General features: G+C 46.9%; 1 protein-coding gene across 1 annotated transcript in view; it reads left to right on the plus strand.

Annotated features, from left to right (window-relative positions):
• Positions 1-14,914, plus strand: part of AP4S1 (adaptor related protein complex 4 subunit sigma 1) — a 175,446-nt gene that overhangs the window by 38,139 nt on the left and 122,393 nt on the right. The window contains exon 2 of the mRNA XM_077464808.1: positions 4,624-4,805. Coding sequence (XP_077320934.1) covers positions 4,668-4,805 — 138 coding nt within the window. The 5' untranslated portion in view covers positions 4,624-4,667. The remainder of the gene's footprint in view (positions 1-4,623; positions 4,806-14,914) is intronic.

The following is a 14,914-nucleotide window of genomic DNA, read 5'->3' on the forward strand; positions in this document are numbered from 1 at the left end:
ATGCTGCTGCCAGACTTATCCACCTTACCAACCGCTCAGTGTCTGCCAACCCTCTCCTCCAATCCCTACACTGGCTCCCAATGACCAAGCGAATTAAATTCAAAATACTAACCACAACATACAAAGCCATTCACAACTCTGCCCCAAGCTACATTAACAATCTTGTCTCAAAATATCACCCAAATCGTCCTCTCTGCTCTTCTTAAGACCTCCTACTCTCCAGCTCTCTCCTCCTCTCATGCTTGTCTCCAGGATTTCTCCAGAGACTCTCCCATCCTCTATAACTTGCTACCTCCACCTGTCCGGCTATCCCCTACTCTTGCTACCTTCAGGCGATCCCTGAAAACTCATCTCTTCAAGAAAGCCTATCATGTCTCTAACTAATCTTTTACCACTTCCATCAGCTCATTCCCCACAGTTAGTTACAACCTTTTGCACCACCTGCCCCACCCTATTAGATTGTAAGCTCTTCTGAGCAAGACCCTCTTAATCCTCTTGTATTGTAACTGTATTGTCTCCCTTTTATATTGTAAAGCACTGCGTAAACTGTTGGCGCTATATCAATCCTGTATAATAATAATAAAAATCCCCTCATGAAATTTACTAGTGTTTGAAACTACTGAAAATATTAGATCCCATATCAAGAGCAACCATTCCATTAAATAAAAAAAAATACATATACTGTCCGCATTTAGATGATGAATATTTTCAAAATACTCAAATTATGCAAATTGACTGCTATCAAGCATGTATCCACTGTTTTGCATTTGGTTTTAAATTGCAAATCTTTGCTCGTGCTAGTTACACATTGAATGTTTACAACATCTAGCCATTCCTGTCCACAGAGACCGAGAAACACATGGTCACATTGGTACATTCCTTCACACATATGCTCTCACACCTGTTGTTAGGATTACACACATGCACACCTGTTTGACTGTAAATCCAGATTTTTTATTTTTTTTGGCCAGCTATGTTGGTCTTATGTGATCTATGTTTTAGGACAACTGTAGTTGAATGTCAACGGCAAGGCACATTTACCTATAAATGCTTCAAAATGCATATTCTATCCTTTTAAAATCGTTTTTCATATGGATATCAATTCAATAATATTAATGCTATTAAATATCTGCGTGTGAAAATGTGTTTTGTGTATAAGTTTTAATTCTTTATGCACCTACGCAGGCATGTTACCCACAGATAATGTCGGCTACGTGAGGAGCCTTGAAACTTCTGATCTTCACCATGGTGCTTTAGGGTCGGTTCACGTTGAGGCAAGCACGTCTTGCAGCGTGACTGCCTCAGGTGACCTGCATCCGACTTCAGCGGCGGCTTGCAAAATTACTTCCGTATAGAAGTCAATGCAAGTCGCCTGAAGTCGCCCCAAAAGTAGTACAGGAACCTTTTTCTTAGTCGGAGAGACTTGTGACGCTCCTGTTAGAACGGTTCCATTGTACAGAATGGAGCGTGACTTGTCAGGCAGCTAAATTGCCTGACAAGTTGCCCCAGTGTGAACCGAGTCTTATGGGTTTTAGATTTGGGTATTACTGATTGACACTCCCAGTCTCTGGTTTGTCTCACCGGTTACTGCATACTTTCAGGCTGATAAACAATGCAATGTAACATATCAACATCTAAGGGCACGGTCCAAAAACAAATCAAAGTCAAGGCAGGCAGTAGACAAATTGGCGTTCTTTTTCAGAATAAAAAGCAGGGTGTTAAAACCATAACAGCAGCAATAATTGCAAAGCAATACTAAGGCATCATGTAGGTTAAAGAGAAGTCGTTTTGCTCAGACATAATTTTACATTTATAATTTGCACCCAGTGACATCACAGATGCACTTAAATGCAGCTGTAAAGCATTCTACATTTCAACTAGCAAAGGCCTAGGTCTAGTGTCTAGGAACAGCCACATTTTCTGTGATGTAAGAGGCCTTGAAGTGCTAACCGCAAAGGAAATGTCCTTGCCTTACCCCTAGTCATGCACTTTTGGTTTTGTATTTTTTTTCTGATAGTTAGGTTTCCTATACACATCACAGAAAGCACCTCCACGGTTAACAGAGGACAGAATTAAAATTAGACTTGGGAAACTTAACACTAATAGGTCACCGGGACCAGATGGCTTGCATCCGAGGGTACTTAGGGAACTTGATTAAGTAATTGTCAGCCCATTGTTCCTAATTTTTACTGAAGTGTACAGACTGGAATGGTACCAGCTGATTGGAGAAAAGCCAATGTAGCACCAATATTTAAAAAGGGCCCAAAATACATCCCTGGGAATTACAGACCAGTTAGCCTAACATCAATAGTATGTAAACTCTTGGAGGGGATGATAAGGGACTATGTGCAAGATTTTAGTAATGAGAACACTATCATTAGCAGTAATCAGCATGGATTCACGAAGAATCGTTCTTGCCAAAACAATCTACTAACCTTCTATGAGGAGGCGAGTTGCCAGCTAGATAAAGGAAGGCTTGTAGGCATGATGTATGTGGATTTTGCAAAAGCATTTGACACAGTTCCCCATAAACCTTTACTGTACAAAATAAGGTCCGTTGGCATGGACCATAGGGTGAGTACATGGATTGAAAACTGGCTACAAGGGAGAGTTGAGAGGGTGGTGATAAATGGGGAGTACTCAGAATGGTTAGGGGTGGGTAGTGGGGTCCCCCAGGGTTCTGTGCTGGGACCAATCCTATTTAATTTGTTCATAAAGGACCTGGAGGATGGGGTAAACCATTCAATCACTGTATTTGCAGACGATACTAAGCTAAGCAGGGCAATAACTTCTCCGCAGGATGTGGAAACCTTTCAAAAAGATCTGAACAAATGACTGGGGTGGGCAACTACATGGCAAATGAGGTTCAATGTAGAAAAATGTAAAATAATGCATTTGGATGGCAAAAATATGAATGCAATCTATACGCTGGGGGGCGAACCTCTGGGGGACTCTAGGATGGAAAAGGACCTGGGGGTCCTAGTAGATGATAGGCTCAGTAATGGCATGCAATGCTAAGCTGCTGCTAACAAAGCATATAGAATATTGGCATCCATTTAAAAGGGGATCACCTGCAGAGATAAAACGATAATTCTCCCACTCTACAAGACTCTGGTCCGGCCGCACCTGGAGTATGCTGTCCAGTTCTGGGCACCAGTCCTCAGGAAGGATGTACTGGAAATGGAGCGAGTACAAAGAAGGGCAAGAAAGCTAATAAAGGGTCTGGAGCATATTGGTTATCAGGAAAGATTGCAAGCACTGAACTTATTCTCTCTGGAGAAGAGACGCTTGAGAGGGGATATGATTTCAGTATACAAATACCATACTGGTGACCCCACAATAGGGGTAAAACGTTTTCACAAAAGGGTGTTTAACAAGACTTATGGCCACTCATTTAAAATTAGAAGAAAAGAGGTTTAACCTTAAACTACATAGAGGGTTCTTTACTGTAAGAGCGGCAAGGATGTGGAATTCCTTTCCACGGGCAGTTGTCTCAGCGGGGGGCATTGATAGTTTCAAGAAACTATTAGATAACCAACTGAACGACCGCAACATACAGGGATATAAAATGTAATACTGACATATAATCACACACATAGGTTGGACTCGATGGACTTGTCTTTTTTCAACCTCACCTACTATGTAACTATAGCATTAAAGTTCCACCTGTGGGAGGCCGGAATTACAAAACATGTATAGGGAGTCTCTTTTTTTGAAATGGGTAAGTGTAAATTTCAAAAACCAACAGCTACATTGTGATTCCAACCTTAAGGTGGAACATAAGCCTAAAGCATCTATTTTAAAAATGTTCCCTCCCCCTCCTCCTACCTATCCTACCTAACCTGTATTAAAAAAAAAAAATAGCTGTAATCTTACCTATTTTTAATCCAGTCTGGTCATGGGATCCTGCAGCTCCAGCTCCCTCCGCATCAGTGAGTGGCTGCTGCAGGGTAAAGGAGGAAGTGTCACAAACTGGTTATGTCATGGCTCCCGGGATTCAGAGCCATTGTTGAGCACTCCTTTACATAGAGCTGTAAGATCATGTGACTAAACTGGTGCAAATTAAAAATATGTAAAGGTATACAGATATTTTTTTACAGGTTAGGTAGGAGGAGGGGAGAGAACATTTATAAGAAAATATGTACTTAGGCTTTTCTTCCACTTAGTTAAAAAAAAATAAGAAAACCGAAAATAGCTCTCTGCTGAGTAAGAATGGGATCTACCATCTACCCCTTATGTATTTTAGACAAAAACTGGTAATCCATTTATGTATGCAAAATAATCTGTCAACAAGCATACAAGTTCTCATTGGACAGCATTTTTTCATATTGCCTGTGTTCATCTCCCTTCTCTTCCTGTCCTAGGTGTCAGTAGTCCTCAAAACAGGAAATTAGAGTAAACTTCCTCAACAGTGATACAGATGGCAATACAAAACTCGGTAGAGGTTCTAATCCTTCCGCATGCTCCCCAATACTTAAAAGATAAATCATTGTCAGACTTCTATTGAAAGACTTTATAGGAAAGACTATGTTTGCAATGGACTGGATAAAAAAAACATGTTATATTAAAATTAGGAGTAAGAAAAGATGGTTTAGTTTTTGTATTTTTTTTATTTTTTTGCAGTGTACTAATTTAGGGGTGGATGAGATAGTCCCCTGATAGTAGAAATGATCAAATTCTTCCTGATTGTCAACAAGCAAGGACAAACAAGGCTATCCAGATACTATGAGTGTGTGGAGGTACAGAGGAGGACGCTGTTGGAATCTGAGGTCATTAAACTTTGCCTTTCCCGTTCCAAAGATCAGGTGAGCTAAAATATGTTTATTTAGGTAATTGCGATTGGTATTGGTAAATGCTGATTACTTTTCAAAGGAAGATCTGCAGTGAGAGAAATATGAGGGTCTCCATTGCTGGAGGCCTTCTAAAAATATTCGACTCTAAACATGCATGTAGTAAGGGAAGTCAGGAATCCTGATCTGCATGTCCTAGGTTAGTTGAAAATACATTAGATCAGAATAACAGCAACACAGATGGCATTTGCAGAAGATGCTGGCAGTAGTAGCTTCCATATTTTTCTTAGTACAGGTTTAGGCCACACACACATAGATGTTTTAAAGCGGGAGTCCACCGGGACTCCGGGTTTTTTTTTTTTTTTTTTTTTTTTTTAAACGCCAGCAGCTACAAATACTGCAGCTGCTGACTTTTAAAATAGTGACACTTACCTGTCCAGCGCGCCCGCGATGTCGGCACCCGAAGCCGATCTCTAGGTCGCCTGTCGGGTCCTGCCGCCGCCATCTTGGGTATGGGAATCAGGAAATGGAGTCTTTCGGCTTCATTTCCCGGTTCCCTACTGCGCATGCGCGAATCGCGCTGCGCAATAAGGACGCTCCCCGCTGCCTCTGGGATCTGTGTGTTTCCCAGCAGGCAGCGGGGCACTTGCGGGAAGGGGCGGGCACTTGCGGAAAGGGGCGTAAGTTACGCCCCTTTCCGCAGAGAGCTATCCCGGAAGTGGGTGCAGTTACCTGGATTATCCAGGTAACTGCACCCCCCTCCCCCCTGAAAGGTGCCGATTGTGGCACCGGAGGGGGGGAGGGTTCCGATGAGCAGAAGGTCCACTTTAGGGTGGACCTCCGCTTTAAAGAGGAAGTAAACCCTGATGGGTTTACTTTCTCTTTGATTCCCTGCAAAGGTAAAGCATAATGGACTACTATGCATCGCATAGTAGTCCATTATGTGTCACTTACCTGACGCAGGAGCCAGCGAAGTCACCACTGTCCACTTGTGTATGGAGCCTCCATCTTCTTGGTGGGTCTCGCTGCTCCGGCGCTGTCATTTGACAGTGCTGCGATGATGTCACTCCCGTACATGCGCATTGGGAGCCGCCACTCGTGGCACATCGCTGCTAACAGCGGCGCGCTCAGAGCGCCTGCGCGCCGCTGTCTACGGCGCATGCTCTGTAGACAGCGGTGCCTGTCTTTTGGCAAATATCTCCTAAACCGTGTAGGTTTAGGAGATATTTCTTGGACCTACAGGTAAGCCTTAATCTTGGCTTACCTGTAGGTCGAAGCGGTTTGTAAGGGTTTACAACCCTGTAAAGCTAGTACCGACGCCGGGGGAAAAGCAGCGTTTTGCATTGGCGTCAGTGCCCACAATTAGAATAATAGGATTGTCTTGGGCTAGATTTTAGCACCATGCACTAAATCAGTGGTTCTCAACCCTGTCCTCAAGTACTCCCAACAGCTGCCTTTCTCTGCTTCTTCAAAATCAATGGTTCCCTATGGGAGCCCATTGATTTGAATAGAAGTCAAACCAAGACGATCCGACTTGCGGTTCGACTTGTGTGCTGAGAATCTTGAAGGGAAAACCCGCCAAAATGTAAAAATTTTTTTTCGTGAGGTTCCCCTCCAAGACAATACCAGACCCTTCGATTTGGTATGGATCTTAAGGGGAACCCCCAAAAAAATGTTGTGGGGGCCCCCCCAAGAGCCATACCAGACCCTTATCAAAGCATACAGCCCTGCAGGTTAAGAAAGGGGTGGACAAGCGAGTGCCCCCCGAACCATATCAGGTCACATGCCCTCAACATGGGGGGTGGGAGCTTTGGGGCAGGGGGGCTCTGTGCCCCCCACCCCAAAGCACCTTGTACCCATGTTGAGGACAAGAGCCTCTTCCCAACAACCCTTGCCATTGGTTTTTGGGGTCTGCAGATGGGTGCTTTTAGGAATCTGGAAGCCTCCTTTAACCAGGGGGCCCCCAGATCCCGGCCTCCCACTGTGGTTGAATGAGTATGGGGTACATTGTTTCCCTACCCATTCACCTAAAGAAAAAGTGTCAAAAATAAACACACTACACAGGTTTTTAAAGTGTTTTATTAAGGCAGCTCTGGCTCTTCTGCCGACGTCTTCTCCCTCTCTGCTCTGTGTTCTCTCTCTGCTGTCTTCTAGCTCTTTTAATAGGTCTTATCACTCTTTTGCTGGGTATTCTCCCACTGCTCTTCCGATGTTGACTGGATGCAATCTCCCGGTGTAATGCTGGGTCCGCCATGTGCAATGACTTATATTGGGTTGTCTGGAAGAGGCCTTGTCCTCATCAACATGGGGACAAGGTGCTTTGGGGTGGGGGGCGCAAAGCACCCACCCCCACATATGGAGGACATGTGGCCTGTGGCATGTGGCCTGGTATGGTCCAGAAAGGGGGGGGGGGGGGCAGGCGCCTGCTGACCTGCTGGGCTGTGTGCTCGCATAAGTGTCTGGTATGGATCTTGGGGCCATTTTTTTGGCGTAGGGGGTTCCCCTTAAGATTCATACCAGACTGAAGGTAAATCACCTTGTTAAATTGCATTTAACACCTTTTACCGGTGTCTGGCGTTTTTACAGCTCTAGCGCTGGAGCTTCAGAATGCGCTGGTTCTGTTTGTTTTTTTTTGCACACGACTGCTGCAACACAAAGTAAAATGCGCCATTTTTAATGGCACCCCAAATGCACCTATGTTGTAGTTCACTGCAAAGCGGATTAGCACATGCATTGCTGAAAACGCTACATGCACGATTTTTTAGTCAGTTGTTTTGCATTAGACAGTGCATTCAAATGACTGTGCTACCTTAAATAAATTAAATTTAGTGCATTATACAATGTGCGCTAAAGACACCACAGCAGACCATGCTGGTGTAAATGGTCCCTCAGTGTGGCAATTCAATTCCTGGAATGCCAGATGTTGATGAGTTACATAACCATTCGCACACGAGTGTTTTATGACATGTTTTAAATTGCACTTGCGTGGGTTACAGACCAGTTGAAGTCTTTACAGAGTAGCAGAAGAAATAACGTGTGTGTTGCACTTTTGGTGGAAAATGAATGGTGGGAATATGGAGCAGCGGATTGACATCAAATTTTGCATAAAAATTAGAAAAAGTGCAAGTAAAAACATTAGCTCTGTTACAACAGGCTTATAGTGGACATTCCATGAAGAAATCAAGTGTTTTTGAATGGCATAGGCGGTTTAAGGGATGGCAAGATGATGTCAACGATGATGAAAGAAGTAGGCAGCCCAAAAACACAAAGGACAGCTGCAAATGTGGAAACAGCGCAAACCCTCGTATGCTCAGATCAAAGATTGAGTGTGTGACTGATGGCAGAAGAATGGAATATGAACAGGGTGCTGCATGTTTTAATGGAGGATTTTGGAATAAGAAAGATTCACGCAAAGATGGCGCTTCGAATCTTGACAGAAGGTCAGAAAGAACGTCATCTTCAAATTTTAATCTGATGTTTTGAAGAATGCAGAAGTGTTTGATAGGATTATTACCAGTGATGAAACGTGGTGTTTCCAGTATGATCCAGAAACAAAACACCAGAGCATGCAGTGAAAAACAAAGAATTCACCTCGCCTGAAGAAAGCATGGATTTCTCATTCTGATTTCAAAATCGTGCTGCTGTGTATTTCTCTTATATTCACCGACCGACACAGCTCCTCTCTGTAACAAAATGGGTTGTCAGCCCTATCACTGGAGATACTAGGCAAGTTGTAATACAACACTTCAGAACTTTTAGTTCCGCTCATGGGGCGGTCCCTAGGCTACAACCCCACAGCCTGCTTAGGCAGAACTCAGTTTTTTCTTGCTTAGCGAAGGAGATAGACCTAGGAACCCTGCGGGCCCATAGGTCTGTGTTTTTTTGATGCAGAAGCTTGGCTTTTTGCGCAAGATGAATGAACCTGTGATCTTTGATCAACAGCCGGCTGGGTGACAGGCTGGTTCACTTATCCTTGTGGTCTCCCCAGTCCGGCCATCGAGCGTGTGCAGGTCGCAGCTAAGGCTCAGCAGGCCACGACATACCTCAGCTCCATAGGTGGTCGATGAGCTTTATGCTCCGGGGCGTACATATGACCGGGCTACTGGTGTCTGCGTCACAGTATGCCAAGGCCAGTAGTCTTCCCTGTACTGATCAGGAGCTAACTACTGTGGAATGTCTCCCAGCTTCAGGACTGGCAAGTACAGCTCTCCCTGCCTGGCAGGGTGGAGCAGCTGGGCATTTCCTGGGAGGTCGATTCGGGGGCCCCCCTCACCCCCCTCTCTTCTCTCCCCTGTCCCCCAACTCCCTCCCCCCCCACGGGGAGGGGCTGTACATGTGCTGAGCTGTGTGTGTGTGTGTGTGTGTGTGTGTGTGTGTGTGTGTGTCTGGGCTCTCACCTGGGGGTTTTAGCTGTGCTGGGTGCCTGGGTCCTGAAGCTTAGTCCCGCTGGATGCCTGTGTAGTCATGCCCCTGTGTTGGTGCAGCGCTGTGCCTGCCACATGTTCTCTCTAGTCCCTCATAGCACTGTTTGGCGGCCATTTTAAGTATGGGCAAGGCTTCTGGCTTCAGTCGGCTATTTTCCTGGTGATTTCCTATTGAGAACACTGGTGGCCATTTTCTGGTAGCCGGACGTTTTTGTGCTCTAGCAGCTGCCCCTGTGCCCTCTGCTTCCTGTTTGGTCATCACAGGGCGCTGGAAATATCCTGTGTTCTGAACATGTGTGTTTGATCGCCCACCGATCGTTCGCCGATCATGCGACCGGCCGGCCACCGACACAGTTTTCTGCTATGTCTGCATCTGGGAGTGCTGGGGATCATCAGGCATTGCGGTAATACAGCGCGAAACGGCCCAGGGTGGTGAGTCCAGTGGGTTAGAGCCCCTCAGCCAGCACCAGCAGGAGGGTGGGACTGTCACTGTCCTAAGTCCCCTTTGGGTGGCAGACAGGGTAGGGTCAGCATGGCTTCATAAACTGGTGTTTCTTCCCCCAAAATCCCGGCAATTGCAACCGGGTCACCTGCGGACTGCGCAGTCCCTATGGACACCGTTACGGCAGGTCCTCAATTCGTTTGTTGCCAAGATATAGGCGGTACGTGGGAAGAAAGGTGCTAAAAAGCGGCCCCTGCCCCCCCTCCTCTGGGGAGAGCTCTGACGCAGGCTCGGGTCCTGCTGAGTCCGGTTACCCCTGCTCTGTCTTGTCAGATGACGCTGACCAGGACTGTTCGGACAGTGAGGATGAGTCCCTGTCCGGGTCCGTGCACGACAAAGCGCTAGTTGGAGCACTTATCACAGCTGTGCATGATACCCTGAAGATTCAGGAGCCAGCGGATCCCTCTGCTGATGTACGGGTCCCTTTTCGGTCCCGCAAGCCAGCACGTTCACCTAAGGTGTTCCCGTATCTGACTTATTTTGATAAGTTCATTTACAAGGAATTGGGTCACCCGCAACGGACCTTTTGCGGTCCCCAAATACATGGCAGTGTGTTACCCCTTTGAGGAAAGCCTTCTCAAAAAATGGTCGGCTCCTCCGGTCTTGGACCCCCCAGTATCCAGGTTAAACAAAGTAACCACGATCCCGGTTGAGGGGATTCCTGCATTCAAGGATCCCACGGACAGGAAGGCCGAGGCGGTGGCTCATTCCTTCTTTATGATTGTGGGGTCAGCCGTGCGACCTGTACTGGCATTCGCACTGGTGTTGCAGACACAGAGTGGGCAAAACTTTTGCACCGCGAATTGGGAGAGCAACAGGCCTCCCCTGTCTGTGTGGAACTAGCAGACCAACTAGTGGAAGGCCTTAAGTACGTCTGTGACACGGCCCTGGATACTCTCCCTCTGTTATCCAGGGCTTCAGTGTCAGCTGGGGTGCTGAGGCGCCTTATTTAGCTGAAATGCTGGTCTGTGGACCAGGCATCCAAGAAAGCCCTGACGGAGCTTCTCTTCCTTGGCGACCGGCTCTTTGAAACCTCGTTAGATGACATTATTAAAAATGCCACTGGTGGAGTACTCTACTCCCACAGGCCAGGAAGGCTAAGGAGCCACACCATAGGCAAGGGCCCTCTTTTTCCACTCACAATCGGCTTTTTCGTCCTCCCGGTGCTTTGACAAAATGTCCCCAGCCCGACCGGAAGCCCACGGACGGTCAAAAGCGTCCCTGGAACCCCAAGCCTAATAAGCCTGTGAACAAAAGTGCTACCGCATGAAGGTTTGCCCCCAACCATGTCTCGGGTGGGGGGTCTCCTTCGGGAGTTTGCAGCCCAGTGATCCTCCCGGTTAATCCGACCAATGGGTCTGCGATCTGATTTCCACAGGCTACAAGATAGAGTTTCTCTCTTGGCCGCCAAACAGATTCTTCCCCCTCCAGCGTACCCATATCCCCAGTTCGCTGGGAGGCCCTGTTGGGGCCAGTAAGGGACTTGCTGAATCAGGGGGTGGTTGTACCAGTTCCTGGAATGCTTCCAGGGATTCTACTCAAATCTCTTTGTGGTTCCCAAGAAGGAAGGAGTACGTCCGATCTGGGACTTGAAAGCCCTCAATCACTTTGTAAAAGTGCAGAGGTTCAGAATGGAATCAGTTTGCTCAGTAGTCGCTGCACTCCATTAAGGGGACTCCCTGGCATCCTTAGAAATCCAGGATGCGTACCTGCACATACCCATATGCTTTCGGCATCAAAAATTTCTCCTTTAGGCAGTCGGGGAAGCCGACTACCAATTTGTGGCTCTTCCCTTTTGCCTGGCATCAGCCCCCTGAGTCTTTACCAAAGTACTGGTTCCAGTATTGGCGTTGCTGCGACAACGCAGGATCGCAATTGTGGGCTACCTGGACGATCTCCTGAGATCATCTTCCGCCTCAGAATTAGAGGAGGATATGGCGATCACCATGCAGACCCTGCAAGAATTTGGGTGCCTGTTGAATCTAAAGAAGTCGGTGATTGTGCCGACCCAGCATCTGGAGTACCCAGGTTTGCTATTGTACTCCAGGGAAGCGAGAGTTTTTCTCCCTTAAGACAAATTGCAGACTCTCAGATCTGTGGTCAAACTACTGTTGTACTGCAAGTGGTCGTCGCTCCACTTTTGCATGCGAGTACTGGGACTCATGGTAGCCTCCTTCGAGGCAGTACCCTATGCCCAGTTCCACACCAGAGTACTGCAGAAGGAGATCTTGTTGAAATGGGACAAATATCAGTTGTCCCTGGATCGACAGATCCAGGTGAGCCAACCAGTCAGGGACTCTCTGATCTGGTGGTTGAGGTCCCCGGTGATTCAGTCCAGAAAATCCTTCCTTCCTCTGAAATGGACGGTGATCATTATGGACACCAGTCTATCCGGCTGGGGTGGAGTGATGGGGATTCAGTTGGCTCAGGGCCTCTGGTCGACGGAAGAATCCGAGTTGCCGATCAATCTGCTTGAATTGAGAGCAATCAGGCTGTGCCTCCACACATGGCTGTTGAGTCTTCAAGGGCGTCCGGTCAGGATACAGTCAGACAACGCCACGGCTGTGGCATACATAAATCACCAAGGGGGAACAAGAAGCTCAGTCGCTGCTTGGGAGGTCACTCACATACTTCGTGGGCAGAGCGACACGTGCCGGCCCTGTTGGCCATTTACATCCCGGGGGTGGAAAATTGGCAGGCGGACTATCTGAGTCGACAGATGCTGGACCCAGGAGAATGGGCGTTGCATCCGGAGATATTCAGGCTGCTGTGCCTGAAGTGGGGCACACCAGATGTGGATCTATTGGCCTCCCGTCTCAATCGGAAGGTGGCAAGTTTTGTGTCCAGGACAAGAGATCCGTGGGCAGACACGTCAGACGCGCTGGTGGCTCCGTGGGATCAGTACCAGCTGATCTACGACTTTCCTCCACTGAAACTGTTGCCACGCCTGCTTCGCAGAGTTGAAGCCGAGGGGATTCCAGTAATCCTGGTTGCCCCAGATTGGCCTCAGCGGCCCTGGTACGCAGATCTGGTGCGTCTGGTGGCAGACGCTCCCTGGCGACTGCCGTTGCAAGAGGACCTCCTGTCTCAAGGTCCGATCTTTCATCCTGCTTTACCATCGCTGGCTTTAACGGCATGGCTATTGAGAGCCAGGAGTTGAGGAACCGGGGTCTGTCGGACTCTGTGATTCCAACTATGTTGAGGGCACGGAAATCTTTTTCTCGGAAGATATACCATCGTACCTGGAAGGCCTACATCTCCATGTGTGAGGAGAAAGGATGGCACCTGCGCTCCTTTTCCATATGCAGGATCCTGCTGTTTCTCCAGCAAGGAGTTGACCAGAGATTGACATTAAGCACCATCAAAGGGCAAATTTCAGTTTTGGCTGTCTTTTTTCAACGACCCCTGGCATCGCGCTCCTTAGTGAGTACCTACAGTACAGACCAAAAGTTTGGACACACCTTCTCATTCAAAGAGTTTTCTTTATTTTTATGACTATGAAAATTGTAGATTCACACTGAAGGCATCAAAACTATGAATTAACACATGTGGAATTATATACTGAACAAAAAAGTGTGAAACACCTGAAAATATGTCTTATATTCTCGGTTCTTCAAAGTAGCCACCTTTTGCTTTGATTACTTCTCCGCACACTCTTGGCATTCTGTTGATGAGCTTCAAGAGGTAGTCGCCTGAAATGGTTTTCACTTCATAGGTGTGCCCTGTCAGGTATAATAAGTGGGATTTCAAGCCTTATAAATGGGGTTGGGACCATCAGTTGCGTTGTGCAGGAGGTGATAGACAGCTGATAGTCCTACTGAATAGACTGTTAGAATTTGTATTATGGCAAGAAAAAAGCAGCTAAGTAAAGAAAAACGAGTGGCCATCATTACTTTAAGAAATGAAGGTCAGTCAGTCCGAACAATTGGGAAAACTTTGAAAGTGTCCCCAAGTGCAGTGGCAAAAACCATCAAGCACTACAAAGAAACTGACTCACATGAGGACCACCCCAGGAAAGGAAGACCAAGAGTCACCTCTGCTGCGGACGATAAGTTCATCCAAGTCACCAGCCTCAGAAATCGCAGGTTAACAGCAGCTCAGATTAGTGAACAGGTCAATCCCACACAGAGTTCTAGCAGCAGACACATCTCTAGAACAACTGTTAAGAGGAGACTGTGTGAATCAGGCCTTCATGGTAAAATAGCTGCTAGGAAACCACCGCTGAGGACAGGCAACAAGCAGAAGAGACTTGTTTTGGCTAAAGAACACAAGGAATGGACATTAGACCAGTGGAAATCTGTGCTTTGGTCTGATGAGTCCAAGTTTGAGATCTTTGGTTCCAACCACCGTGTCTTTGTGCGACGCAGAAGAGGTGAACGGATGGACTCTGCATGCCTGATTCCTACCGTGAAGCATGGAGGAGGAGGTGTGATGGTGTGGGGGTGCTTTGCTGGTGACACTGTTGGGGATTTATTCAAAATTGAAGGCATACTGAACCAGCATGGCTACCACAGCATCTTGCAGCGGCATGCTATTCCATCCGGTTTGTGTTTAGTTGGACCATCATTTATTTTTCAACAGAACAATGACCCCAAACACACCTCCAGGCTGTGTAAGGGCTATTTAACCAAGAAGCAGAGTGATGGGGTGCTGCGCCAGATGACCTGGCCTCCACAGTCACCGGACCTGAACCCAATCGAGATGGTTTGGGGTGAGCTGGACCGCAGAGTGAAGGTAAAAGGGCCAACAGATGCTAAGAATCTCTGGGAACTCCTTCAAGACTGTTGGAAAGCCATTTCAGGCGACTACCTCTTGAAGATCATCAACAGAATGCCAAGAGTATGCGGAGCAGTAATCAAAGCAAAAGGTGGCTACTTTGAAGAACCTAAAATATAAGACATATTTTCAGTTGTTTCACACTTTTTTGTTCAGTATATAATTCCACATGTGTTAATTCATAGTTTTGATGCCTTCAGTGTGAATCTACAATTTTCATAGTCATGAAAATAAAGAAAACTCTTTGAATGAGAAGGTGTGTCCAAACTTTTGGTCTGTACTGTACGTTCAGGGGGTATGACACGTAGTCCCTCCGGTGCGTCCTCTGTTTTCCCCCATGGGATTTGAACCTGGTGGTGTTGTCGCTTCAAGAACCGCTGTTTAAAAACATCAAGGAGATTCCCCTGTTGACTCTTTCCCAG

This window comes from Lithobates pipiens, unplaced genomic scaffold (assembly GCF_037356315.1).
Source record: "Lithobates pipiens isolate NorthernLeopardFrog02 unplaced genomic scaffold, aLitPip1_a1.2 Scaffold_30, whole genome shotgun sequence".
In the NCBI taxonomy this organism is placed as follows: Eukaryota; Metazoa; Chordata; class Amphibia; order Anura; family Ranidae; genus Lithobates; species Lithobates pipiens.